The 26,224-nt window shown below is 40.6% G+C and overlaps 1 protein-coding gene across 2 annotated transcripts in view; it reads left to right on the forward strand.

Annotated features, from left to right (window-relative positions):
- The first annotated feature begins 610 nt into the window (after nucleotides 1–610).
- The window catches only part of PTGER3 (prostaglandin E receptor 3), a 121,032-nt gene continuing 95,418 nt past the window's right edge, over nucleotides 611–26,224 (forward strand). For both annotated transcript variants that reach the window (XM_079776180.1, XM_079776181.1), the window contains exon 1: nucleotides 611–1,796. In XM_079776180.1, the coding sequence (XP_079632306.1) occupies nucleotides 903–1,796 (894 nt within the window). In that variant the 5' untranslated portion in view covers nucleotides 611–902. The remainder of the gene's footprint in view (nucleotides 1,797–26,224) is intronic.

Genomic DNA, 26,224 nt, shown 5'->3' on the forward strand with positions numbered 1-26,224 from the left:
GTTTATAAGGGGAGGGGGAATTTAGTTGGGAGGTGGGAGCTGGGATATCTTCATTTTTTTAATTCGACCAGCAGATTTTATTTTGTTTCCCTGTACCTATCTCCTTGAGTCCCAAGGCACTACTAGTTTTAGAAGTTTTCAGTGCACCTCAGGGAGACAGAGCAGCCTCGCCTGCTCGCGATCATTCCTGAGTCCTGAAGTAGGAAGGGAAAAAAGTTCACAATCAACTTTGCAAAGGAGTGTGGTTTGCCTGGAATACTTTGGGACAGGTGAGTTACACTTGCCAGGGATACAAGAGATCTTCAGGGGGAGGATCCAGTCCTTGTGGGTGGAAAAGGAGGACGGGCGCTTTCGGTGCGCCTGGGCAACTAGCCTGGGGCTGGGAAGTCCAGGGAGACATTTCGGCCCCCGCCACCCATGGACGCTCCTCTGGCAGAGACCGGAGGAAACGCAGAGCAGGCAGGGCGTCGGCCAGAAGCCGGGCATTTCGACAGGATCCCCCTTGGAGGTTTTGTTTCCCATCTCACACGGCCAGGGTCGCCCTCAGTCCGCAGCGGAGAGCCGCGTTCAGTGGGTTGTCCCTGCTCCTCCCACCGCACTGAAGCCCACACCCACGGGCGCCCCGCCCCCCTCGTCCTTATAGAAGGGGCGAGGCACCTCGGCGCGCCTGGGAGCTACAGGCTTCCCGGAGCCGACGGCGCGGCTGCTGCTTGGCCAGAAAGCCCAGGCGCCGCCGCGGCCAATGTAGCCAAGTGAGGCGGCGGCTGCGCCCGCACCATGGAAGACAGCCCCACCCCGGCACCAGCCCGGGTCGCTCCAGACCTCCGCCGCCTCCCGCGCCCCGCCTGCCAGCTACCGCTGCTTTTCTCTGGGCGCCGTCGGACCCTCACCTCGAAGCTGACATGAAGGAAGCCCGGGGCGACGGGAGCGCCCCTTTCTGCACCCGTCTCAACCACTCCTACCCGGGCATGTGGGCGCCCGAGCGCTCCCAGGAAGCGCGGGGCAACCTCACGCGCTCCCCGGAGACCGGCGAGGACTGCCGCTCGGTGTCCGTGGTGTACCCCATTACCATGCTGATCACCGGCTTCGTGGGCAACGCGCTGGCCATGCTGCTGGTGTCGCGGAGCTACCGGCGCCGGGAGAGCAAGCGCAAGAAGTCGTTCCTGCTGTGCATAGGCTGGCTGGCGCTCACCGACATGGTTGGGCAGCTGCTCACCAGCCCCGTGGTCATCGTCGTGTACCTGTCCAAGCAGCGCTGGGAGCACCTGGACCCTTCGGGGAGGCTGTGCACTTTCTTTGGTCTGACCATGACTGTCTTTGGCCTCTCCTCGCTCTTTGTCGCTAGCGCTATGGCCATCGAGCGGGCGCTGGCCATCCGGGCGCCGCACTGGTACGCGAGCCACATGAAGACGCGTGCCACCCGCTCCGTGCTGCTCGGCGTGTGGCTGGCGGTGCTCGCCTTCGCCCTGTTGCCCGTGCTGGGCGTGGGCCATTACACCGTCCAGTGGCCCGGGACGTGGTGCTTCATTAGCACCGGGGGCGGGGGCAACGGGACTAGCTCCCCGCACAACTGGGGCAACCTTTTCTTCGCCTCCACCTTTGCCTTCCTGGGGCTCTCTGCGCTGACCATCACATTCGCCTGCAACCTGGCCACCATTAAGGCCTTGGTATCCCGCTGCCGGGCCAAGGCCATGGCATCGCAGTCCAGCGCCCAGTGGGGTAGGATCACCACTGAGACGGCCATCCAGCTGATGGGGATCATGTGCGTGCTGTCGGTCTGTTGGTCACCATTGCTGGTAGGTAGTTCCAGGGTGTGCGGAAGTCTGGGTGGGGCACCTGCAGACTTCGGAGACGTCTCGAAGTGACAGCACCTGCAGAGGTGTGTTTGCACCTACAGAACATTGGGGAGATCTTTCTGCCCGTGCTTTCTTGGTTGCGGTTTCATAGTTGAGTTCCTCACTTACTTGCCGAGCGTCTTCCAAGTACCATACATTGCATTAGGTTCTGGTTATACACTCGTGGAGACCACAAGGGCGCTCACATTTTAATCGGAGAGAGAGAGAGAGAGGAGACCCAGGTCTGAGTTCAGTGCGTGTGCAGAGATAAAGTTTTCTCTTGGGTGCATTATAAACAGAATGGCAATGACAGCTGTATAGCCTGTGGCTCTGGGTTTTCCCCTTATTCCAAATACCTCTGGCACGTTGAAGCGATTTTCAGTATGCAAAAGTCCTCTACCTGCGACCTCAGGCAGGCACAGCTCTTGCAGCTTTGGAGCCTCTGAGCGCTCTCTCAGCCCAGCCCAGCCCCCACTCGCCTTCCTAATAGGCTCACTTTAGATTGGAGGCAGGAGAGTGAAGGGCCCGGTGGCTGCAGCCAGCCCCAGCTCTTCGGAATGGTGCTGGACCCTCTGGAAGTGCTTGAACTGTCAGTGAGTCCGTGGACCCGGAGGCCTTGTAACTCCTGCCCACCAGCCTTTGCTTGCCCTGATGGCAACTATTCAGGACGGGGAGCAAGGCCAATCCTGGGGTAGGAGGTAGAGGTTTCTGCGCTTCCCAGCTCCGCACAGGGGCGCACAGTTTGGGAGCAAATGATGTTGCCACAGGCTCCTTGTCTAACAGCCACTCTTACATCATACTTTCCTCTATGTTACTTTTAGCTGGAGATTTCTGTGGGTAAGTGCTGTTTACGAATTCCTGGTGAATGGAGGATTATTGAGGCCTCAAGCAGACTGGCTTAATAGGAGCTATGTTGCAGAAAGAGCAACCTGGCAGAGTTTTCACACATTTTATATTGGACCTGGAAATGTATTAGACAGTTGTGAAAAACTTCTGAAACCCATGGATATGGTTTTCAGAACCCACACACATGTAGTTTTTCCTTTTCAATTGTGGTAAAATATACATTTTTAAATTGTAGCAAAATTTACCATGTTAAGTGTCCAGTTCAGTGATATTAAATACAATGGCATTGCCCTGGCCAGTGTGGCTCAGTTGGTTGAGTGTCATCCCATGCACCTAGAGTTCACTAATTTGATTCCTGGTCAGAGCACATGCCTGGGTTGCATGTGGGAGGCAGCCAATCAATGTTTCTCTTGCCCTCTCCCTCCTATTTCTCTAAAATCAATTTTTAAAAAATTTTTAAAGAAAATTGTTGTGTACCACTTATTGTTTTAAATCTCTTGTATTTAAAAATAGACCCACAAGTTCCTTTTCCTTCCCAACCTGCCCTTCATTTGACAAAGCCGATATTCCAGAATACCTGTGTTTAACTGGTATTTAGAGCACAAATCTTGGCTACAAATCAAGATAGTGACAAGGAGAGCTCTGTTGAGACCTCACTGCCCACAAGTTGCTGCATGGTCACAGAATTCAGGCTGATGTCATCACCATGGCTTATCAAAACCAACGCCAATTTTAGACATATTTACTTCTATGGTTGAGGAATGGAGTGTGTAGGTGGCCAAACAGAAGGGGAAAGGAGTTCTAAATAATGAACACTTTACTATGATAATTAACATAACTTTAAAGGCAACCAAGATTCTGAATTTTTCCCAACTATCATTTGAGTCCCACGTTCTTGAGTTTGCTCTATCACACTATTTCCTGGAAAAAAATGCAGTTAAGTCATATGAATAAAATGCTTATTCATACAGTTAACTGAATTTATAGTTTTTGTTTTTTTTAAGTAGATGTGATACTATGTACAGTAGTGTGTCTTTTATCTTAAAACTTTTATCTAATACCATGAGCTTGGTGACCTTAGGAAGAATTTAGATCAGTTCTGAGAATCATAGCCTAGAATGTCCAAACTTACTTTCTTAAGACAGATGGTATTTGGGAAGTCTTATTTAAATTCAGATAATATCTGCATTCAAACAATATTGGTTTGCATCATTTTATCAGGCATTTTATTAATTTGGTTCTCATAAAAACATTAAACTTAAAAAATTTTAACGTGATTGATTATATCGAAGAGGAGAAATTCAAGATTTGCAAAATAGGTACTTCTTAAACTAAAGCAAATGGGTCTATCATCTGCTTTATGCCCTGTTGAAATTAACTCTCCAAATATCAGTAAATAAAAAGGTGGAATTATTTCAAAGGAAAGAAACTGGCAAAACTGCTTTCTTAATAAGTGAGGGAATTATAAGACTAAAAACACTAGAACTTAGTGAATTGAATTTTCAGTGTTCAAGTGAGAGATCATATTCTGAACTTTTTTCTTAACTCTGGGTAAAATATAGATGCCCTGTTAGTTTTATTAATCTAATGATCTAAACTCCCTCCTTAAAAGGACCCTGAGTATATCTTCTCTTGGAAGTTTATCATGATTATAATAACATTCTATTGTTACTGCTAGAAAACTTAGGAGAGAAGAGAGTAAGAAAGTATCTCAACTGCTACAAGTTCCTACCACATAAATACTTCAATTAGGTTATCTGTGGTGCAAATAAGAGCTTTTTTATTTTTTATTTTCCCCAGAAACTTCACAAAAGCAAGATGTGAAATTGAAAATACACTGGGAAACCATGTCATCAGACTTCGCCCCGTTTATGTTTTATTTGCCATCATTCAGAATTAGCCAGTTGACTCTGCATGCAATCCGTTTGATGTGTTGTTATTATTATTATTATCTTATTTTTGTATGAACCACAGTCGCCTAATAGTTTAGTTATTTGACATGATAGCCAAGATTCCAGAAGCAGGAATACCCTTAGGGTGTTGTATGTGTACATTTTGTGCTTTTGTAAACCAAGGCATTCCCCCAACAGGTAGAGTGTGGCAAATACTGTAGCTCTCTTAAAAACAGTAAAAATAAAGTAACTCAACATTGTGAAAAGTGAGGTCTGAGGAACAGAATTTCTCATTTGCAACTTTGGAACTGGATAAAAGCAGCCTTAGAAATGTTTGCCTTTCACCCTGAACCAGCACACTCCCTGCTCAGTCTCCACAGATGCAGACAGCAATGCTTCGGTTCAAGAAGAGAGCTCACAGTGTAGATGTAACTTTAATTAAAGGAATCCCTGATATATTTTGACAAGTGAAATTTGCCTGGAATATACTACATGTGCTAGATTATTTTACAGGAATAATCCTGTGTTATAGTATTAAAATGTTCTGTTCAATTGCTAATTTTCACTTCCTATAAATTTCAGAATGTAGTTTCTAGGGAAATGATTAGCTGTGTGAATTGGCATTATAGGGAAAAATCTTCTATAACTTGCTTTTATAAGAATTGACATTATTTAGCATTCTTTACATTTTTTTATTGTACTACAATACATTTTAGGCACTGTGGAAGGGATGTTAAGTATAAGACTTTTGAAAACTTGGTCGGAGTTATAATCTGTTCACAGAACCAGAGTTGCCACATTTATGAGTAAAACAATTAGAGAACAATACAAGATAGAATGCCATTAATGCCTTTGACTCGGAGAAGAAAGCCCATTTAAACTTGCCAGGGTAGGCTCCTGGGAGGTGGTGGGATGGCATACCTTGAACTCAGGGCTGACAGCGAGTGGCCCAAGAAGCCAGCCAGAGAAATAGAGTGTGCACACTGGAAACACGGGGAAAATGGTTTGAAAAGGCTTATGGGGCCAAATTGAGGTAGTTAAGATGAACATAGGATGCAATTTGTGTTCTTTTGCCAGTAGGCAGTACAACCTCTTTTTATTTTTTTAAAAAAATAGGGGAGAGGATTTTTATTTTTATTTTCTTTAATTCTTTTTTGTTTAAAGTATTACGTATGTCTCCTTTTCCCCCGTTGAGGGGAGAGGACTTTTAAAAGTTTGGCACTGCAGTGGATTTGGGTTGGAAAAGGGAAAGCAAGATCAGGCATGGCTTGCTTTTGCAGGCTGGTTAAGGCCTTAGGTCAGAGACAGCGGGAAGAGATGAGTCAGAGAAGGAAAGGTAAGAGGGAACTAATGCTATTAGAAATGGTCGATTTAAGGAGTGAGTGATTCGACAAGCATTTCTTACACATCTACTATGTCCTATTTACTGTGGTAAATAACCTAATTTAACTTCGTCCTGTAAAAGTGCCACTGTTTTCTATATCATTCAGATGAATAACTCAAGTATAAAGTATATTAGAATTAGAATAATTTTGGATATCTGGCTCTGAGTTTATTTTCATTTTTGTTGTTGTTTATGTGCTTGCTTAGCTTAGATGGAGGCCGTGCATTCTATTGATAATCATGGCACTGAGTAAGTTATATATCCTTCCGTCTGTAAGTGCAGCAGTAGGACTAATAAATATCCAAGGTCTTTTCCTATTTATGTTCTTCTCAGGTTTTCTTATTTGGGAGGATCATGGTTCAATGAACCAGAATGAGAAACTTAGGATTTTATTTTATTTTTGTAAGAATGGGGATTCTGAGTGACTATGGCTTTTGGACACAGTATATAAGATAGTGGATTATCTGAATGATATAGCCAGGAAGCCAATATAACTTGAAGACTGATAAATCAGAGCTAAAAAAAAAAAGTGCAGATTTTTTATTTTGAGTTTATCAGAGAGCCAAGAATTAAACAGTCCTTAAGCCATTAGATTTGAAGAAATTCGGATGGTCTAGAATTGTAGCATAATTGTGACTCATTGGCCTTTCTCTTTTGAAAAAGCTGGGAAGGTCAGTGACTCAATTATGAAAGTTTCCACAGGTTCGTTTTTCTGGGATCCTCTCTAGGCTGTGTTGGGTACTCCAGCCCTTTGGCCACACAGCACCGACCTTGCATTTCCCTGTCATAGACTGAGTTACACTTCACTGACGTATTGTTTAAGGGACCTCCTGAGGTTAGGTAAAGTATCTGTCTTGTGCACTGATTGTTCCCCACCCACTTTAGGAACTATAATTGCCTGCCATACAGGTATGCCCAATACATGCTTATTAACTGAATATCTATGCACCCAAATCAGAAGACAGGGTCTGGTCCCGGTTACATAAGCAATTAATTGTGTGACCTTAGATAATTCACTTGATATTTTTGTGATCTATTCTCTTCTGTAAAATAGTAATAAAAACACCTACGCAGTGCATTTCACAGGACTATAATGAAAACCAAGATAAATGTATATGAGAATAATTCGGACTGTCCCCCCCATATTAGGAATACTACTCTGGTGTTTTACTGGATGGTAATGTTGACTTGTGTTCAGATAGATCTTTCCCCCAGGAACCCGGAGAAAAGAGACAAGTGATGTTTTACAGCTTAATTATTTAGTGTTCATTGTGGGGGGAGGGGATGTGGTGGAGGATATAACTTTTCAGAAAATAAAATAAAATAAGAAAAATGGTAAACCACATGTGCTTAAACTTTTACAAGGTATTGTAATTCATCCCTCCTTCTCTCCCCTGCCACCATCACTCTTGCTCTCCTGCATTCTCTCAGCTCTGGAATCCTTTCCCCTCACAGCTGCCAGTGAACTCTCTACATCTAACAAGTGCTGGGTCCCATCTCCCCTCCTTCTTAAACCTGAGGAGTAACCACTACCTTGTGCTCTGAGGACCTCTGCCACAGATCTAAAATATGTCACCTGTCTCTCCAGCGTGGCCCTTCTCCCTGTACTTCTTGATAGGCTCAGATGTGTCCTCATGCAAATGCTTGAGTCAAATTAATTGTGATTCTAGTTGTTGTCCTAGGTCAGATCGTTCTGCAAACGTAAGGGTATAGCCTGTGCCTTAGTTTCCCTCATTTTCACAGGTGATGTTGGGGCTGAACAAAATTGTTACCACTGACTCACAGCTCAGAATTGAGTTTGCAAGAGTCTTAACTCAGACCACAGCATGAGAATCACACAGTTGTAAACTACTTCACAGATTGGCCAGATCCTGGCAAGGCATTAATATTATTTGCAGCCTACAAATAACACAGCCTATAAATTTACCATCAAATGGCCCACCCAGACATTCTCTTGGGTAACATTCATAAGGAGGAGATTTCAGTGGCTGATCTTGGCACTTATTCAAAATCTACATATTATTTCACCAGTACTGATTTTTATGATTAGTGTTTAAGGATCATAAATCTAAAAATGAAAGATGATGGCAGAGGTGGAAGATGAGGGCTTGATTTTTCACACCTTAATTTTGTTAAAAATAAAAAAGTTATTAATTTAGGTAAGAGTCATGTAATAGAAGTACAGGACAAATCCTATAACAAACATCATTACTATTTTTACAAAGCTTGGTAATGAAAAAACAAAAGGTCAATTTGGAGCTGGAGGTCTATTTTTTTAAGCAATTATTGATTCCAAACAAATCAAGTGTAATTTTAAATATATACTTTTCACTAATCCTTGGCTATTTCCTGAAAGTAGATTTGATCTATCCCTTTGTTCCTCTTTTTGAATATGTAATAAGTGTCATTTTCTGTGGTTGTGAATATGCTGCTGTTGGTGTAATTCATAAAAATTTGGAAAAAGAAGCATGTCGTTAATATTGAAAATAATGAAAGTGAAATTGTGAAAAACTAGATGCATTTTGGGCAATTCACCACTCAGCAAAGTTTATTGCAGTCTTATATGAAATTTTCCTGGTAATATCCTGCTAACAACCACGTTGCTTGAGTCAGATAGAGCACGCACTTCCGATTTTCCCAATTCGATGAGCATCTTCAACAGTCCCAAGGCAGTAGCGGAGGTTAGTGATTAAGTGATCGCTGACTAGTGAGCACTCCTGTTTTGTGAGAAGAACAAAATCTAATGACCGAAGAAGCAGGTGAGGGCCACAGAGAGATGAAGGCACCGGAAGGCAAGAGACCTGGATTCTGGTCTTGGCTTTTCCACCACATGATAGAAGTTACTTTATCTTTCTGGCTTTTCTTCTCCTTGTCAGTGAGATAAAACAATTATCAACTCTAACCTTCTCTCCAGTTCTGACTTCCTGTAGCTCTAAGCAGATAAAATCATCCCTGCATGGGGGGAAATACCCAAAGACTTCGTAGGAAGAAGCATAGAAATGTGTACGACAGAGTAGATCTTGAGTTCTTTTATACAATCGTTGTAGAACTATTTATTGAGTATTGCTAAATGCCTGCCACTCTGCTCACTGTGGTTATACACTGGTGACCAGGGCTGAATTATACGGTTATACGTACTGAGAATTACGTAATTCTAGGAGGCCCTATCTACGCTGTATCCTATGCGAACGCTGCTCCTAATTGAGCAATATGCAACCTGTGCCCTCTTTGGTAGCCCCAATGGTAAGCCAAGCAAACATGCTATCCTCTTTCAAAAAGCTTTCAATATACTAGACAGACAGTCAATAAACAATCTTGCCAAGAAACCAACGTAACTAGTCTGATGGGTCATTCCTGTGGTTTCTTGTGGCTACTTGGTTCCGCTACTTCAGATTGGACTTGCCTGGGCAGAAGGGCAGTGCTATTCCACTGCTGCTGGAGTGTGTCTTTGTCCAGGCTGTAGTGGGTCTGTGCTTGGACGCCACAATTAGAGAACCTGAATTCACACCCAGGACTCCCAGCATAAAGCCCAGCAGTCATTCCCTGGAGGTCAGCCTAGGTGCTGGAGAGTATGGACCCAGAGGGCAGCTGGCCTCAGGCCACACACTGTCTAGAATCAGCCCTCCCTTTGGGGCTCTTAGGGTCTGGGTTGTACTCAGATCACCTTCTCACATGTTTGCCTTTCCCTTCCAATGAATTGTCTTTTAAGACTTTCCATGTCTTCTCCCTCTAGAGAATAGAGCCAAAGGCACTCTTCTCCGAGTTTCTTGGCTTCAGATCTTGGGAGGAAAGGGTAGGTCTTGGCCTCTTATTCCCCCAGAAGACCCTCAGACCCCTAAGCAGGATGGTCTACCTCTTTTAAACTGACCAGCAATATATACCAGGAATATTATGAAGATTTTCCACATAAACTTCTGTGAATTGACTCATTCTACATTTACCAAAGTAAATGATTCTTGCTTCTGTAACATCTGCTCCAAGATGACTTGCTCTGACCTCCTGAACAGAGAAGTAGGGGCAGCTGCTGGCATTCCCTGGCATACATCTCCGAATCAGTGAGATGAAGAGTGCCTTTGGCTCTATTCTCTAGAGGGAGAAGACATGGAAAGTCTTAAAAGACAATTCATTGGAAGGGAAAGGCAAACATGTGAGAAGGTGATCTGAGTTAGGAAGGCAAGAAGAAGGTGTTCTGGGAGAGTGTCATAGAGGTCCCCTTCTTGATGAAGTGGTAAGAAGTGATGTGGTTATGGAGGGTCTTGCTGAGAAAATATCATTTATGATGAATCATTTTTAAAAATTTATTTTAATTGTTGACACTATTACAGAAGCCCTCATGCCCCCCCCCTCATATTTGCCCACCTCCTCCCAGACACCCAGACACCCCTCCCCCCCCGGCTTTCACACACTGTTGTCTGTGACCATGCATATATGTTCTTTGACTAATCTCTTCACCTTCTTTTATCTAGTCCCTTCCACCCCTCTCCCTGAATCTTGAAAGGTGGCACTTTGAGGAAGAAAGCAGCCTATGAAGGCATCAATGTAGGAAAGATGGGAAGAACTGAAGGAAGGCAAGGTGGATGGGTTAGTGTGAATAAGAGAGAGTGCCTTCAAGGTGAAGCTAGGGAGGTAGGCAGGGCCAAACCATGCGGAACCTTGTCATTTTTGTTTGGAATTTGAGATTTTTATCTTAAGTATGATGGAAAGCAACTAAAAGCTTTGAATGATGGAATGATTTGACCTGCTTTCTGTATTAAAAATATCACTCAGGTTTTCTTATGAATTAGAAAAGTGGGGGATTAGAGCCCTGTGTACTGAGGTCAGATAAAGATGTAGAGCCATTAATAACGAAAAACATTTATTCCGTAAGTGTTGCTTTAAAAGAAGGGAGGGACATCATTTAGCAAGAATTGGTGGAAGGAGGAAGACTGTGAAGAAGCGCAGAAGAAAAAATTGAGCCAGGTGTGCTGGGAATGGTAAGCAAATCTGTTTTTGTGGAAGTATATTTGAGAATGTCAAGAAATATTATGAGTCAAATGGGGATGGAAGGGGAAGGAGGGAGGAGTGCATTGGTAGATTGCCTTGTAGATTACAAATAGGAATTTTTATTTCATCTTGGACAAGTTGTATTTTTTTCTATACTTGTGTTCCATATTTGTGCAATAAGAGGGTTCCCATGATAACATCCCTTAGTTCATAAAGGTCCTTTAATGAAATAACCCCTCTAATGTTTGATCTCTTTCTAGGATATTCTTGGTGAGTTTGTCTAAGCTTTGAACACCTTTACTTACAGGAAATGTGTTGCTTTTTAAGGGGCACAAAGAATTTTCTAAAGGCCACGCATTGTGCCAGGCTCCTTCTCACAGATAATTGTCTTTATTTCTTACAACCATATGAGGCAGGTATTATTAGCTCCCATGTGCAGATAATGAAGAAAGTAAAGCTGGAAGAGGTTGAACAATTCGTTCAATGTAACACAGCTAGTAAATGGTCAGGACAGCATTCCAAGGCCAAGCTCTTTCCTCCACGCCATGATACCTCAGAGTAGCCCAATTCACCTTAAGCTGTTCTTTCCATTAGACAATTTTCCTTTTCCTCATATTGATTGAATTCTAGTGGTACTAATTCTAGTCCTTTGTTTGTATAGGTTTTAGTTATAAAATTATATAATACTGTACTTCTAGATTAGCTATTAAGAATTTCCACTAAGTTTTTGAGCAGCAAAATAACATGAAATAATCTTTACAGTATCAGGAACAGGAGCTATGATGTATTAATTCATTTAACCAACGCTTTGTGTGAATGCTGCTGTGCTACATGGCCCTTGTCCTCAATAAATGTGTTCTCTCCCGAATGATTGCCTGGAGAAACTTGAGGTTGTGAATCAAAAAAAGGCAATGTTATTTTTCATTGTCAATGTTGAATTTAAGAACAAAGCTGAGTGCCATTTATAATTCACTTATCCACTCATTCACTCAATGATTGTTTACTGAGTACCTACTAAGTGTCAGGCACAGTTCTGGGTGCTAGAAATATAGTGAAATAGAAGAGTTTCCTGCTCTCAAGGAACATGAATTCTAATGGAAGGAAAAAAAATCAAACAACAGATGTATAAACTAGAAGTTAGATTGTGATAAAAGCTGTTAAGAAAATAAAATAGCATGATGGGATAGAGGGAGCCTAAGAAACTTTAGTATATGGGGTTTCAGGAAACAATGCCTCTGGGAGGTGGCATTTAAGCTGAGTCCTGAATGAAAGGGAGGAACCAATGAACAATCTACAGAAAGAGTATTCTATGCAAAAGGAACAGCAAAGGCCCTCACCTGGTGCCTTCAAGGGATAGAAAGAAGGCCAGTAGTTGAGTGAAATGAGAGAGGAGGGAGTGGAGCACTCTAGATTAAGGTCAAAGACCGTGTTGAGGCATGCAAGTTTATACTAAGGAGTTTCAACATTATTTTAAGAGAGCACTGGAAGGTTTGAAGCAGGGGAATAACATTAATGGATTTATACTTTATGTGTATATATTTTAAAAATATGTTTTTATTGATTTTAGAAAGAGAGGGAGGGAGATGGATAGAGAGATAGAAACATCAATCAACTGCCTCCTGCATGCGCACATTGGGGATCGAGCCCACAACCTGGGAATGTGCCCTGACAGGGAATCAAACCAGTGACCTCTTGGTTCCTAGATCGATGCTCAAGCACTGAGCCACACTGGCCTGGCTGCATTCATGTTTTTAAAGGCTCCTTCTGGAGGCTGTGTGAAGTGTAGATTGCAGAAATGCAAGAGTGGGAGTGGAGAGAGCAGGTAGAAGGTACTGAAGTTGTCCCGGTGACAGGATAGCAGCTGGGATTAGGGTGGAGAAGTGGACGTGTTTTGGAGACAGAGTTATAAGGCATTCTGACATTTCTCGAATTTTTTTTTTCTTTCGGAGACACGAATCAGAGCAGTCACACAGAGAAAAAGAAATAAGCAAAGTTTGCTCACAGCATAATAGGATACCACAAGAATCATGATCCCTCAGAAGAAGATCCAGACCAAGCTGAAGCAAGCTAGCTTAAGAAAAAAAGAAAGAGGAATGGGGTCACTGGATTCACCTAAATTGAAGGGATTGCCAGGAGGGAGGTGGCCCTGTGGGAGGCTGAAGCCAGGACTCCCTTTGTTTCTCTCACTTTGACTTCTTGCCCTGTGTCAGGTCCCCAGTTCAGGTTCTGTTTCTAAGGACGTAGCTTTTCAGCTCATTGGCCCAGTACTGTGGTCTTTATTTCAAAGCCTTTGGCTAACAGGTTTATATTTCCAGTCTGCATGTGGAGTTTTAATTTTGCTTTTATGGCAATACACTATTTCAGTGAATACGTCATTTTGAAGCACTGTTTCAACATAGACCTTTCTTTCCTTCTCTCTCTCTCTCTCTCTCTCTCTCTCTCTCTCTCATTTTCTTTGTTTTGTTTGTAAATACAAGAAACAGACATGACAAAGTCTCAGGATCCTGCTTCATCTGCAAAGATTAATGCGCATTTTGTTAAGCTACAATGAAAGACTTAGGCTCAGAGAATTGTCCAGAAGTGAGTTGAGGGTGTAATGTTAGTTTTACAATGAAACAGAGGTAGCTGTATAAGGCTCTGAAAGCTCACACTATGTTAGAACCATAGTGAGGAGACCAGAGAAGAAAAAGTTCTTTCTTTCTTTTTCCATAAAGGGTGAGTTATAGTCTGGGTTTGATGGTAATCTGGCAGCTTTCTCAGTAGATGTGGTAACAGCCAACATACTGGGTGGCAGACGTTTAAATTTATTTAATGGTAGCAATTTCCTCCAAGAATAGACTAAGGATTTGCCTGGATTCAGAAATAAATTTCTTAATGTTAGCTATTGTTCTATAAAAGGCATTAGGGAACATTTTGAAATGTGGGTGTTTGTTTTTTTCCTAGCATCTATTTCTAATTAAATATTGCTATAGGTCAGTTTTAGGAAGTATGGAAATATCTCCTGACTTCAGAGCTCGTCTCTTCCCTAAACTTGGTCCTTGGTCACAAACACCAGAATCCAAGCACAAAGGGCACATGAGGAAAGGATACTGGGGGCTCGGGGGCCACAGAAAGCTGGCGGGCCAGTTTGGAAGGCAGGTGGGACCCAGGCTCTCTGGACGCTGAGCGTCAGTTGCTGCATGCTGCTGGGTGAATCTGACATCTAAGAGCTGCCTCTCCTTGGGGTCACTCTCAATCTCTTAACAGTCAAAGTCCTGGGTGCAAACCTGGCTGCTTTAGCTTGGGATTTTTTACCCCCGGGCTATGCCAAGGGGTCACTAGAAGGATCAAGCACCTGCAGCATCTTGTTTTTGAACTAAGAGGTGATAGTGTGAAGTAAATGCTGGGATTTCTCTCCCACCTAGAATACATAGAAGGAGTATTTCAAAATTAACGTATTAATATAAAAGGTGGGGGCTCATTATTACCATATAATTAATTTTTAGAAGCATTGTAACAGTAATATAGCGTGTGTGTGTGTGTGTGTGTGTGTGTGTGTTCATGTCACTTACAGGGGCGTTGGAGTGGCAGTGAGACGGAAGGAGAAGAAGCTGGAGACTCACAAAGCAACAGGATGCCTACCCTATGCAAGTACTTGAGAATTACCCTAAGTCCTTTACTTAGGGACAAATCTTTGATTTGTCCACATTTATCTCACATAGGATTTTTTTTTTTGAGAGAGAAGGTGTGTGTGTGTGTGTGTGTGTGTGTGTGTGTGTGTGTGTGTGTTTGAGAGAGAGAGAGAGAGAGAGAGAGAGAGAGAGAAACATGTATTTGTTGTTCTCCTTATGCGTTCATTAGATTCATTGGTTGCTTCTTGTACATGCCCTGACCGAAGATCGAACTCACAATTTTGGCCTATCGGGATGATGCTCTAACCAACTGAGCCACCTGGCCAGGGCAAGCCCTGTACGTATATTATCTTATTTAATCTTCACAATTATTGATCAGTTGGATATTTTTTATCTCCATCTTTCAGTTGTATCTACTAAGATTCAAATAATTAGACTGTTTTCCCTAATCATTTAATGCTATAATGCTCTGTCTCTTTTTTATTAGTTTATTAAAACATTTTCAAATTATGTCATTGAAAATGTACAAAAAACCCCCAACAGATTGATTGAGAATAGTCAATAACCACAGAAACTGGCAGGGTTAGATAGTCAAGGTGATTAAAGATTTCCTGAAGAATCTCTGTTGATTCAGGAATCGACTGGATTTTTTAGGAGCTTGGGTTTCTACAGATCATATTATGAATATTTCTATAGAAGGTGATAAGAATTTTTGCTTGTCCTACAAAACCCTGTGATCTCATTCACTGTGATAGTATAATTTCGTGTTTTCTGTAAAGGTGTGGCATCAATTTCATCCGGTTCTGTCTGTCCAGGCTTAGAATATTTACACACAGTGGTCAAGTTTTACTAGGCAAACATTTTTTAGCTAGTATGATTCACAAATATTATTCTTTTTTACTAAACTATTTATAAAACAAACTAGAGCCCTGGTGCATGAATTTCTGCATGGGTGGCGTCCCTTGGCCTAGCTGGCTATCGAGGCTGATCGGGGCCATCTTGCCCAGTCCCGATTGGGGCCAATAGAGGCCAGCCAGCCGGGGGAGGCCATAGGAGGTTGGCCAGCCACGGCGGGGGCGGGGGGGGGGGGGGGGAGTTGCCTGTGGGAGTGCACTGACCACCAGGGGACAGCTTCCACATTGAGTGTCTGCCACCTGGTGGTCAGTGCGCGTCATAGCAACCAGTCGACCCGTCAAGTGGCGGTCGACTGGTCGTAATGTTCACTTAGGCTTTTTATATATATATATATAGATATAGATATAGATATAGATATAGATATAGATATAGATATAGATATAGATATAGATATAGATATAGATATAGATATAGATATAGATATAGATATCTATCTATAGATAGATAGATAGATAGATAGATAGATAAAACTGTTTATTGAGTTCCCTTTCCTTAGTGGGAAAGTGTTTGACTACAGTCAAAATTAGAAAATGTGTTTTGATGGTTTAAAAACTTTCAGCACGAGGACAGTGCATCCTTGCAAACCTGCTTTCATCTTTTTCTCTTAAAATTATAGAGGAGAGAAAGAGCCTCAGCAAAACCCGGTGTGTTCACAGTGCCTCTCTAACATGGAACTCAGGCATGTTACTGTCTAGCACCCTCTCACCTGGATTAAAAGGCTTCAGAGTCCTTAATTTAATCCTTAAAATCTTGGATTTGTCCACATTTACCACTCATATTCAATTTCTCCCCCAGGATCCTTACCTTCAGTCATAAAGATCTATTTGCAGTTCCTAGAATGATTCACAGTTTCACACTTAGAAGTATGAACTCTTTGTCTTTCAAAACTCTCCAGAAGTATCTGCTTTTTTAGGGGACAGTGTCCCCCTAGCCCCCTACATCTGGAGACTGATTCAAAAGCCCCCTCCTCTATACTCCATAGTTCCTGTGCGTACTTTTTTTGCACTTAATTATGCACAATTATATTTACAATTGTCATAATATTTATTATGGCAATGAGGATTATTGCCCACAGTGGACAATTGTTTACTTTACTCCAGGCACTGAGCTAATCATTTCACAGACATAATCACATTTTTTTTTTCTGTCAACAACACTTTGAGGGGACATTATTATCGCCTTGTTCCGATGAAGAAGTTGGTTTTGAGATGTTAAGTAGCTTTTCCAAGGTAAGAAAGTTAACAAAAAGCAGAGTTGACTTTCAAATATAGATTTGTCTGATTTTATAGCCTACATGATGAACCACTAAAGTAAATGGCCTCCCTCTTGTTAATAGCCATTTATTTGTCTAATTCACTGTAAACTGCCATATTTGTCGATAAATCTTCCTGGACCATAGCAACTATTCAATAAATTATTGTGATTGAAGAAAGGAAGTTGTAAAGTTATAATAAAGTGGAAAGGACACTAGAATTGGAATCAGAAAATCGAGGTATAAATCCTGTCCTTAAGAGTTTTACATATATTTTAACTGGTTTTTAGTCTTGACAAAAATCTTCATAGTACATGGTATTTATCTCTTTTTAAAAATTTTCTTATTTTTTTTTTTTATTTTCTGGGTAAGCAACTTGCTTTAAGGCTCACAGTTGGTAAATGGTACTGAGAAAAATGAACCCAGGTGTTTTTTATTCCCAAACTACCCATTCGCCTTGTAACTAATGACTAATGGGTACTATTCATACAGTAAAACTTGTGAATGTTTCTAAAAACATTATATATTTTGCTTTATTTGCTACTTTTATTGTTGTTGATAGTAATAAAAATTCTTAGAAAGATTAAAAACTAATTTCCAGATAGACAAGGATGGGAGACACAACATTGTTTTTGTAATGAAGAGGGAAGTTAAATTAGAAGCAGTGGACAGAAGCACTAGAAATAGCTGCTCTAATGCCTGGTGTTCAAAGAAGAAAAACCAACAAGAATGTTTGGGAAGGTGACCTGGGAATAATAATCAAACAGTGAGGAATTTTAGTAGCAATAGGGAAACAATAAAAATTCCAAAGAAAAGGAAAAACAATGCTTCAAAAGATGCTCACAGATTTCAGTATATTTATGTTGCCTGTAGTCATTATTAGAGATGGCATAATATAGCAGCTATGGAATAAAAAACATAACTGCAAATCTAGAGTTAGAGCAGCCTTCACTGCTGGCTGATCCAGAAGCTCAGCATTGTCATCAAGGACCAAGGCTGGTTCCATCTTTTGCAGTCAATGGCATTGGCCTCATCCTATTTATGGCTTGTTCCCTTCAGTTGGTGGGATGGTTGTTGGTACAACTTCTTAGTTCACCTCTAGCAGGAGAGAGAAGAGGTGTTTTTCTACGGATCTCTACTAAAGATAAAGAAACTTTTTCCCAGATGACTTAGGAAACTTTCTCTAGGATCTCATTTCCTAGTATGGGGTCACTACATTAAATCTGATTGAAGCACATTCCGGTAGCTAGGGATGAGGTCAGCCCTGAAGCCCTGAGGTTCCAAGGAAAATAAGTGTGCTAATGGGAAGGGGAGATGGGAGAATGGGTGCTGGATAGGCAATGAATAGTGAACACTACAGTGACAATACCTATGCAGTTTAATCGAGAGAATATAAATGTGGAAGGATCTCAAAAAGTATAAAGCATTAGATCTGCATTGCCCAATGTGGTAGCTGTGGAGAGCAGCTACAGTGTTTGGACAGGTTTAAGCCTCAGACTAATGAGAGGGCATGATCCTGTAGTGGCAAAGCCATGTGCAGGTCCCAGCTTGGAGAGCAAAGCCCTCCCAGCACAATTATAGCCAAAGGTTATGTTTGTAAGCTTGACCTTATGGTCTGAACCTGTGCTCCCAGGTGGCTGAGCGATGTAGGCTGCAGGAGGTGCAGCAAGTGCTGCCAAACAAAGCTCGGTAGAGTTCTCAGGTGCATGTAATCAAGTAGATTCGAAACTCACGGGAACATTGTAAACATCTTGACCAAGCCCTTGCTTTGCCTCATGGAATCTGACTATAAAATAAAGACTCAGCTTATAGGCCAGTGATGGGCGACCTTTTGAGCTTGGTGTGTCAAACTTGGCCAAAAAACTGAGCATAACTTGGATAGTGTGTCACTTTGAGGAAAAAACATTATTTCGCAAATGTTTCATCCTCAGGAGCAGCAAATGTTTCATCCTCGGCATGCGGCCGCCTCAGCGGCCGCATGTCATCAGAAATGGCTACGTGTGTCAGTGCTGACATGCGTGTCATAGGTTCGCCATCACTGTTATAGGCTGTGGCACTGTCTCTCCATCTGAGAACAGTGTCCCACCTGGCCCCAGCTATATTCTCTTGTCTGTTTTCTTTAATTCTTCACCGCCCCTGCCCTGGACGCGGTTCAGGTAACCACTAGTCACAGGTGGTTATTGGACACTTGAAATATGATTACTCCAAATTGAAATATAGTATAAGTATAAAATATACATCAGATTTTGAAGATTAAGTACACAAATAATGTAAAATAGCTCATGTTGAAATATGATTTCAGATATATTAGGTAAACTAAAGTGTATTATTAAAATCAATTTAACATGTTTCTTTTTACTTTTTTTATAATGTGGTTACTATAAAGCTTTAAAGTATATGTGTGCCTCACATTTATGGTTTGAATTACTTTTCTTTTGGATAGAGCTGCATTAGACCAATGATTTTCCAATCATTTTAGCTGGAGAAACTATTTTAATAAATCTTTTTAGAGAAACAGACAAAAACAGAGCTGTTCTGATTCAACAGGGTAGGGAACTGGATATTTCCAAGTCTCAATAACATCTATTCACCAATTCCTGCAAAACTATTCTTGAAAATATTTAACATCAAATACAGGTTTTAAAATGAAATCACCAAAATCATTTTTTCTAAGATAATAATAGGAATACTTAAAAAATATTTATTGTTGAAAGATTACATAACCCCTGCTTGTCCCCCTATTAACTTCTTCCAGCCTGCTCCTGTCCCATCCCCCCCCCCTTGAAGCCCTCACCACCCCATTGTCTGTCCATGGGTTATGCATATGTACATACAAGTTCATTGGTTGATCTCTTCCCACCCATCCTCCCCTGCCTTCCCTCTGATGTTCAACAATCTGTTCATGCTTCTATGTCTCTGGGCCTATTTTTGATCATCTGTTTATTTGGTTCATTACATTCTACATATGAGTGAGATCATGTGATACTTACCTTTCTCTAACTGGCTAATTTCACTAAACATAATACTCTCCAGGAATACTTTTATATTACTCATTTAAAGTCTTCTCTAGGAAGCTAAATAGCGAGTAAAACTGCTTTCAGTGGACTCACATGTTAAGAGGCTGCTAATGGTCCTGGCCGGTGTGACTCGGTTGAGTGTCGTCCATGCACCAAAAGGTTGCCAGTTCGATTCCTGGTCAGGGCACATGCCCAGGTTGTGAGGCTCGATCCCTAGCAGGAGGCATGCAGGAGACAGCTGATGGATATTTCTCTATATACATCCCTCTTATTTTCCTCTCTTTCTAAAATCAATAAAGAGGGTGCTAATGAATTGAAGTGTTGGGATCAGTGCATCATCTCATAGGAGCCTATAATCCTCATAGGAGTAAGGCATTGAGACAAGAATAGGTTTCTTCTTCATGTTTGCTTCCTTCAGAGTCCTATGAAATACTCTGCGGTTGGATCAAATAGTAAGAATCTAAATAAATCAACAGATGAGACAAAATAACACTAAGAAGGGGGAAACTTAGAAGATTAATAGGTTATAAGCTTCCATTTCTCTGCATAACATATAATATGAATTTAATCTTCTTCAAACTTTCCTTAAACCTAGTACAAATTGTAAGTGCTAACCATAATTTAAGTGATTTTGTAAAGTCTAATTTCCTGAAAAAGAAAAGCAAGATCTTTTCAGATGAGCATTTTGAAAACACAGTTTATCATTTGTGATGTAAATATCACATGGCACTTGATTTTCACCTGCCCTCTATATAGTGCATGAAAGGAAAGCGTGACTGCGCAGATGTAGTATCAAGCTGCTGCAAAAGCCTTAATGGATGATGGGGTTAAAGTGCTCCTACTAGACATAGCGAGTTGCTGTTTTGTGGTATGTCATAGCCACAGTCTTCTTAATTGGAATTCATATACCTAGGAGGTGACCGTTCTTCCTTTTACTATACTTAACATCTGGAGGAGGAAGAGGAGGAAGGGAAGAACAATTATGGTTACATAGTACTTACTGAAAGGTAGGGACTCTTGAGTATTTTACACATTACTATACACCATCATACCTATCAACACAGCAAACCAGTGAGCTGAGTGGGTTGTAGGAATCAGTCTTCAATACTCCTTTTTGATATGCACGAAAGGAGAGAGAGCCACCAGAAATGTTTGGTTACAGCTTTCTACCTTGACACAAGCCTCAAGCCCCTTTAGAAAGGCAGCCTCAAGCCCCTCTAGAAAGGCTGAGACATGGGAGACTGAACTTTCTATCATGTCCCCGAAGTCACAGAATGTTCTGAATGTCAAAGAAAAACTGATGCCTTTGTGTGACACCCAAGCCCCTCAAGTTATGGATCTGGCAACACACAATTACTTAGCCCCTGTTGATAGTCAACAGAGCAAGAGTTAACTATAAATAAAGCTGATGAATTTTATGTGGATGTGTTTTGTGTTGGGGAAAAGACATTTAATTAATATAATGTTAAGAAGTTCCTATGCTAATACTGCCTAGAAGCCTAACATTGGCATGGGATTTTGCAAGTAAATTTAATGGTTATTCATCTATTATCTGTTAGACTGGGAGGTTTTTAAAAAATATTTATGGTAATATAGGTAGAAGATATAGTCTCATATTTGTGGGTAAGAATTCTATAAGCAAGGAGCTCTCAAATCATATGTAACACAAAGCAATAAAAGGACTTTTGACTTAATATGTATTATAAATCTGATAGTAATATCCTTATTAAAGACTGTGTTGATATGCACGTTTTCTTTTGTATTTGTCTGGAGTTATACCAGTATTTTTGAAAAATATTAAATAAATATGCAACAGGAATTCTTCCTTTCTTATAGATGCAATATGTTTTTCCAGATTCAGTTTGCTTCTGTTGATTCTACAGCCTAATTTACCAGGTTCAGGATTACTGCCCTACCTATGGACATTCTTTTTAAAATTACAAGTGAAAGAAGATGTGTGAATAGTACCTAAATTGAAACTGTCATTCTGGCTAATTATAATAATAGAAGGAAATAAAAAGGCCAGAGTCTTGAATAGGATGAATACTGGTAGATTTGTCTATTAGGTAATTAGGATCTGTTACCCCTAAATGGGTAGGCTACATATTCTGGTCTAGGGCTTTCCTGTGTTATACCTAAAATGATAGAAATGATCACTACTCATAACAATTTTTATCTGTTGAGAGAGACTGATAATTAAAAATCCTATACAATAAAAGCCTAATATGCAAATTATCCCCTCAAGCAGGAGTTTGACCAGGGGGCGGGGCCAGCTGGCCAACCACCAGCAGCCCCTCCCCCTGGCCAGTGGGCCGGATGGATCCCACCTGTGCACAAATTTGTGCACCGGGCCTCTAGTAGGTAATAATTAAAATATTTAGGGATGATAAAGTCGAGGATTTGGGGAGTTCATACTAATACTTATCTACTAGGCTTTTAGCAAGGGAAATACCAGATAAATTGATGTTTTAGGTCTACACAAAAAAATAAAGTTACATTAGTCAAATAAAGAAGAGGGGAATGATAATTATAAGACATAGGGATCCACATTTATAAAAATCCAGAGGCAAAAAAGAACTAATAGAAGTTCAAGGTGATATAAATGTGAGACTAAGGAACTGTGAGAACTTAGGCTAGAGAGCTCAATGGGGGCCAAGTGGTGATGAGTCTTGACTGTCCATTTAAAGCGTTTAGACTATACTCAGGGAAATGAGAAGTTACTGAACAATTTTTCAAGTGAAATACAACAAATTTTTATTTTAAGAGCATCCTTTGTAAACAGCATAGAGGGGCCCAGAGTAGAGGCTAAGAAATCATGTAATAGACAATTGTGGTAGTTCAGACACAGGATGCTGGTGGTCTGGGTTTAGAGACAATAGAAGTGAAGATAAGGGAAGTGACAGATTAATAAAATATTAGGAAGTCGATTGGAAACTTTGTGATTAATTGATTGTGAGGAATATGGCTAATGATGTGAAAAGGGGAGAGAGACAGAGGGAGAGAAACACACAGAGAAAAATGAATCAAGGGTAAGTCTTAATCTTGTTTTAGGGACTTGATGCACAGAGATAGGAAAGATTATCGAGAATCATCTTTGAGGAAGGAGATAATGATTTTACTTTTGGATCTGATAATTGTGATGTGAGATATCTAGAAAGAGTTGTGCTATAGACAGCTGAATTGATTAGTTTGAGCTCAGAGCAGAGGGATAGCCTACAGCATATAGATAGGTTTTGAAGTCATTGGAGTGGAAGAGGTCACCAAATGAGTTTATGCACAGCAAGAAGAGTTAGCTACCTAAAGTAGGACTCAAAAATACTAACATTTTCACGATGAATAGATACATAGAGAAACAGGAGACCTTAAAAGAGACTGCAGAGGAGTACCCAGAGAAGCAGCAGGAAAATTAGTAATAAAACCAGAATAAATGGCAACCTGAGTATTAGGAAAGAGAATTGAATATTAGGGAAGAGCAAATTTCCTGAAAGGGATAGTCAACTAGATCTGATGTTCCAAAAATCAAGTTAAGTAGGTGTCCAGTGGATTTTAAAACCAGTTGGTAGCTTTGGGAACAGACCATCCTGAGGCTTTGTGGACATAGAGGCCAGGCCATAGGAGGTTTAGGAATAAATTTGAAGGTAAGGAAGGTAGACAGCTCTTATGAGAAGTCAACAGTAATTTGTGGAGCCGTATTTGTAGGGAACTAAGAAATCTGAAGAACATTTTATTTTCTCAAGGTAGGATAAATTTAGATATGCTAAAATGATCATGTAAAAAAAGCAAAAACTTAGAGGTAAAAGAAGGAGATCAATGAGAAAATAATGCCTCTGAATTTCATGCTGGATGGGATCTGGGGCACAGACAGAGAGTTAGTCTGAGCCAGGAGCCAGGATACTTCTGCTGTTGAACAAGAGGAAAGGAGGAATGGACGGCTGCAGGTTCTGAACTTGGGGGTAAGCAAGAGGCCGTATACAGAAGCTGTTTCCTCTGTAAGGTGAATTAGGACAGTGGAGAATGTGCGAAGACGGGTTTGGTATTTTCACCATAAGAATGTTAGCAGTATACATTTTTGTTACACAACTAATTGGCTATAAGGCAGTTTTGCCATAAATGATTAAGTCACTTGACAGTGTGATTTTCATTGGGCAGACTTGATATATTTAAGCTTCTCATTAATATGGTTTCATTTCTCCATTGACAAAGTTCTCAAAGTACTCCCATTTTTATATTGTATAAATCTTAGCTCTCATAATGGTCTACACAGTGACAAGTAAATGTGGTGGTCTTAAGATAGTGAATGATAATGACTATATTTAAAGTCAGATTGCAAAGCTGTGTGTAAAGCCAGATTGCATGCAATGCTAGAAAATGTTAACATACCAGTTTGCAAATTCTTCAGTGAGCACAGTCATCCCTCCCACCATCGAAACCAAAAGTTTACCAAGCTATGTCAAGTATTCAAGAGGTAGCTATTAATTTACAACAGTCTTGAAGAGCATTAGTGATCAATTCTTTAGGTGCAAATTGACGCTTTTCTTAAAGAAGGAGGAAATTGTAGCAAAAGAGAAAAAAGTGTGATGCCAAAGAGGAAGAGGAATCAACAAGCAAAAAAAAGAATGTGTAATACTCTAAAGGAAAGACTTTGAAGACAATGTATTTTCATTTTTCTCATTAGCCTTTGGAATTTTGTTAATTTTTCATGTTTCAGTATGTCCTTTTTAATATGCCTTTTTAATTTTTTTTTTAATTTTTTTCTGGTGAAATTGTCTTACGGCCAATTAGTTGTGCAGTTCTTGCAGTAAAGATATTTATGGTAAAAATGCTTATGGCAAAAATACAACTGTATGAAATAGCTGCTGTGGTAAATGAAAGAGAGATATCATACTAGGGAATGAGACCAGTTGGGGACCTTGAATTCAAAGAGATCCCACTGTAGCCGGTTTGGCTCAGTGGATAGAGCATGGGCCTGTGGACTGAAGGGCCAAGAGTTCGATTCCAGTCAAGGGCATGTACCTCGGTTCCAGTCGATGTGTTCCTCTCACATCAATATTTCACTCTTTGTGTCTCTCTCCTTCCCTTCCACTCTCTCTAAAAATCAATGGAAAAATATCCTCGGGTAAGGATTAACAACAGCAACAAACAAAAAACAAAAGAGATCCCAATCTGCCACATTCAGCCAGTTCCAAGTACAAGATGTGTCTATTTGTTTCCCCTTATAAGGTGAAGTCCTTCCATGGCATAGATCCAAAAGAGAGAGTCATTTTGACATGAGACCAAGTTAAATGAGAATTATATCAGCTAGAGCTACAGTCATTAGCCTGCATTGTGTATGGCTGTGGCACAGGATGGAGTTCTTCTGCATGTCATGGCTGTACTGTCCATGAACCATAGTTTACTGCTAAACATCACCGGCCCTTTAATAAGCCATAACTAATTTCTAAAGTTAAATGTTTTGATCACCTATAGTGTCCAACTACTTACCTCTTAGCTGTTAAGTTATGCGCACCTCAACTACCTAAGAATTTGAGCTAAAATGACCACATGATGGTTTTTAGAATGAAGTGTGAGACTAACATTTTATCAATAAATTACTTAGTAGGTAATTGTTTATATCAAAGCTTCCAACTACTCTAAATTTAGTGCATCCTTTCTCAGTGTGAAAACAGCATGTTTATTGTGGAATTTGGGAAACAAAGAAAAATATAGAGAAGAAAATAGAGATCATCCTAATTCCCACCCAGAGATCATTGCTTCTAGTGTTTTTCTGTACATACACACAGAGTCATTCTTTTGTTAATTGGATTATACTATGTCATAAATACTTATTTTAGCATCCTAAACATTTTTCATGCTATTAAATATTCTTCAGAAACATGATTTTAAATAGCATCATTAGAATACATTTAGAGTATGTACATCACATATACTAGTATGTTATGCAGATCGATGGATATTCCATCATTTAAACAGTCCTCTACTGTTGGCTATTTAAGTTTTTCCATTTCTCTTTTATATTGAGGTTTATATTCCTGAACACCTTACCTAGTTCACACCTCTGATTTCTTCTTTAATCATTTTGCTGTGCTTAATTGTCACTAACACTGTGGCATTTTGGGCTTAAATGAAACTATATTTTGGCAGGAAAAAAAACAACCCTTTTTAAACTATAAACATTTTCAAGAATTAATGTTCGCTGAGCCTTGCAAAGACACATTCTGTAGACTTTCTCTTGACACCTGAGATATAAAGGTTTGAAATATAGTAGATACCTCTTGTGAAATGTGTATCACAAAGTGAATCCTTCATTTATAATCCAAGGAATGAATACTTCTATAGAGTAGATTTTGCCTTCTCCCTTTCAGCCAGAATTTGAATACTTATTAGCTACTGACATTTTTTTGACCATTCTAATAGAAAGATGAATATTTATCTAAATATAACATTTGTACCGAATCACAGAGAATTTACAATTCATACTAATTGAAAGGA

This window comes from Cnephaeus nilssonii (genome assembly GCF_951640355.1).
Source record: "Cnephaeus nilssonii genome assembly, chromosome: 7".
NCBI classification, from domain to species: Eukaryota; Metazoa; Chordata; class Mammalia; order Chiroptera; family Vespertilionidae; genus Cnephaeus; species Cnephaeus nilssonii.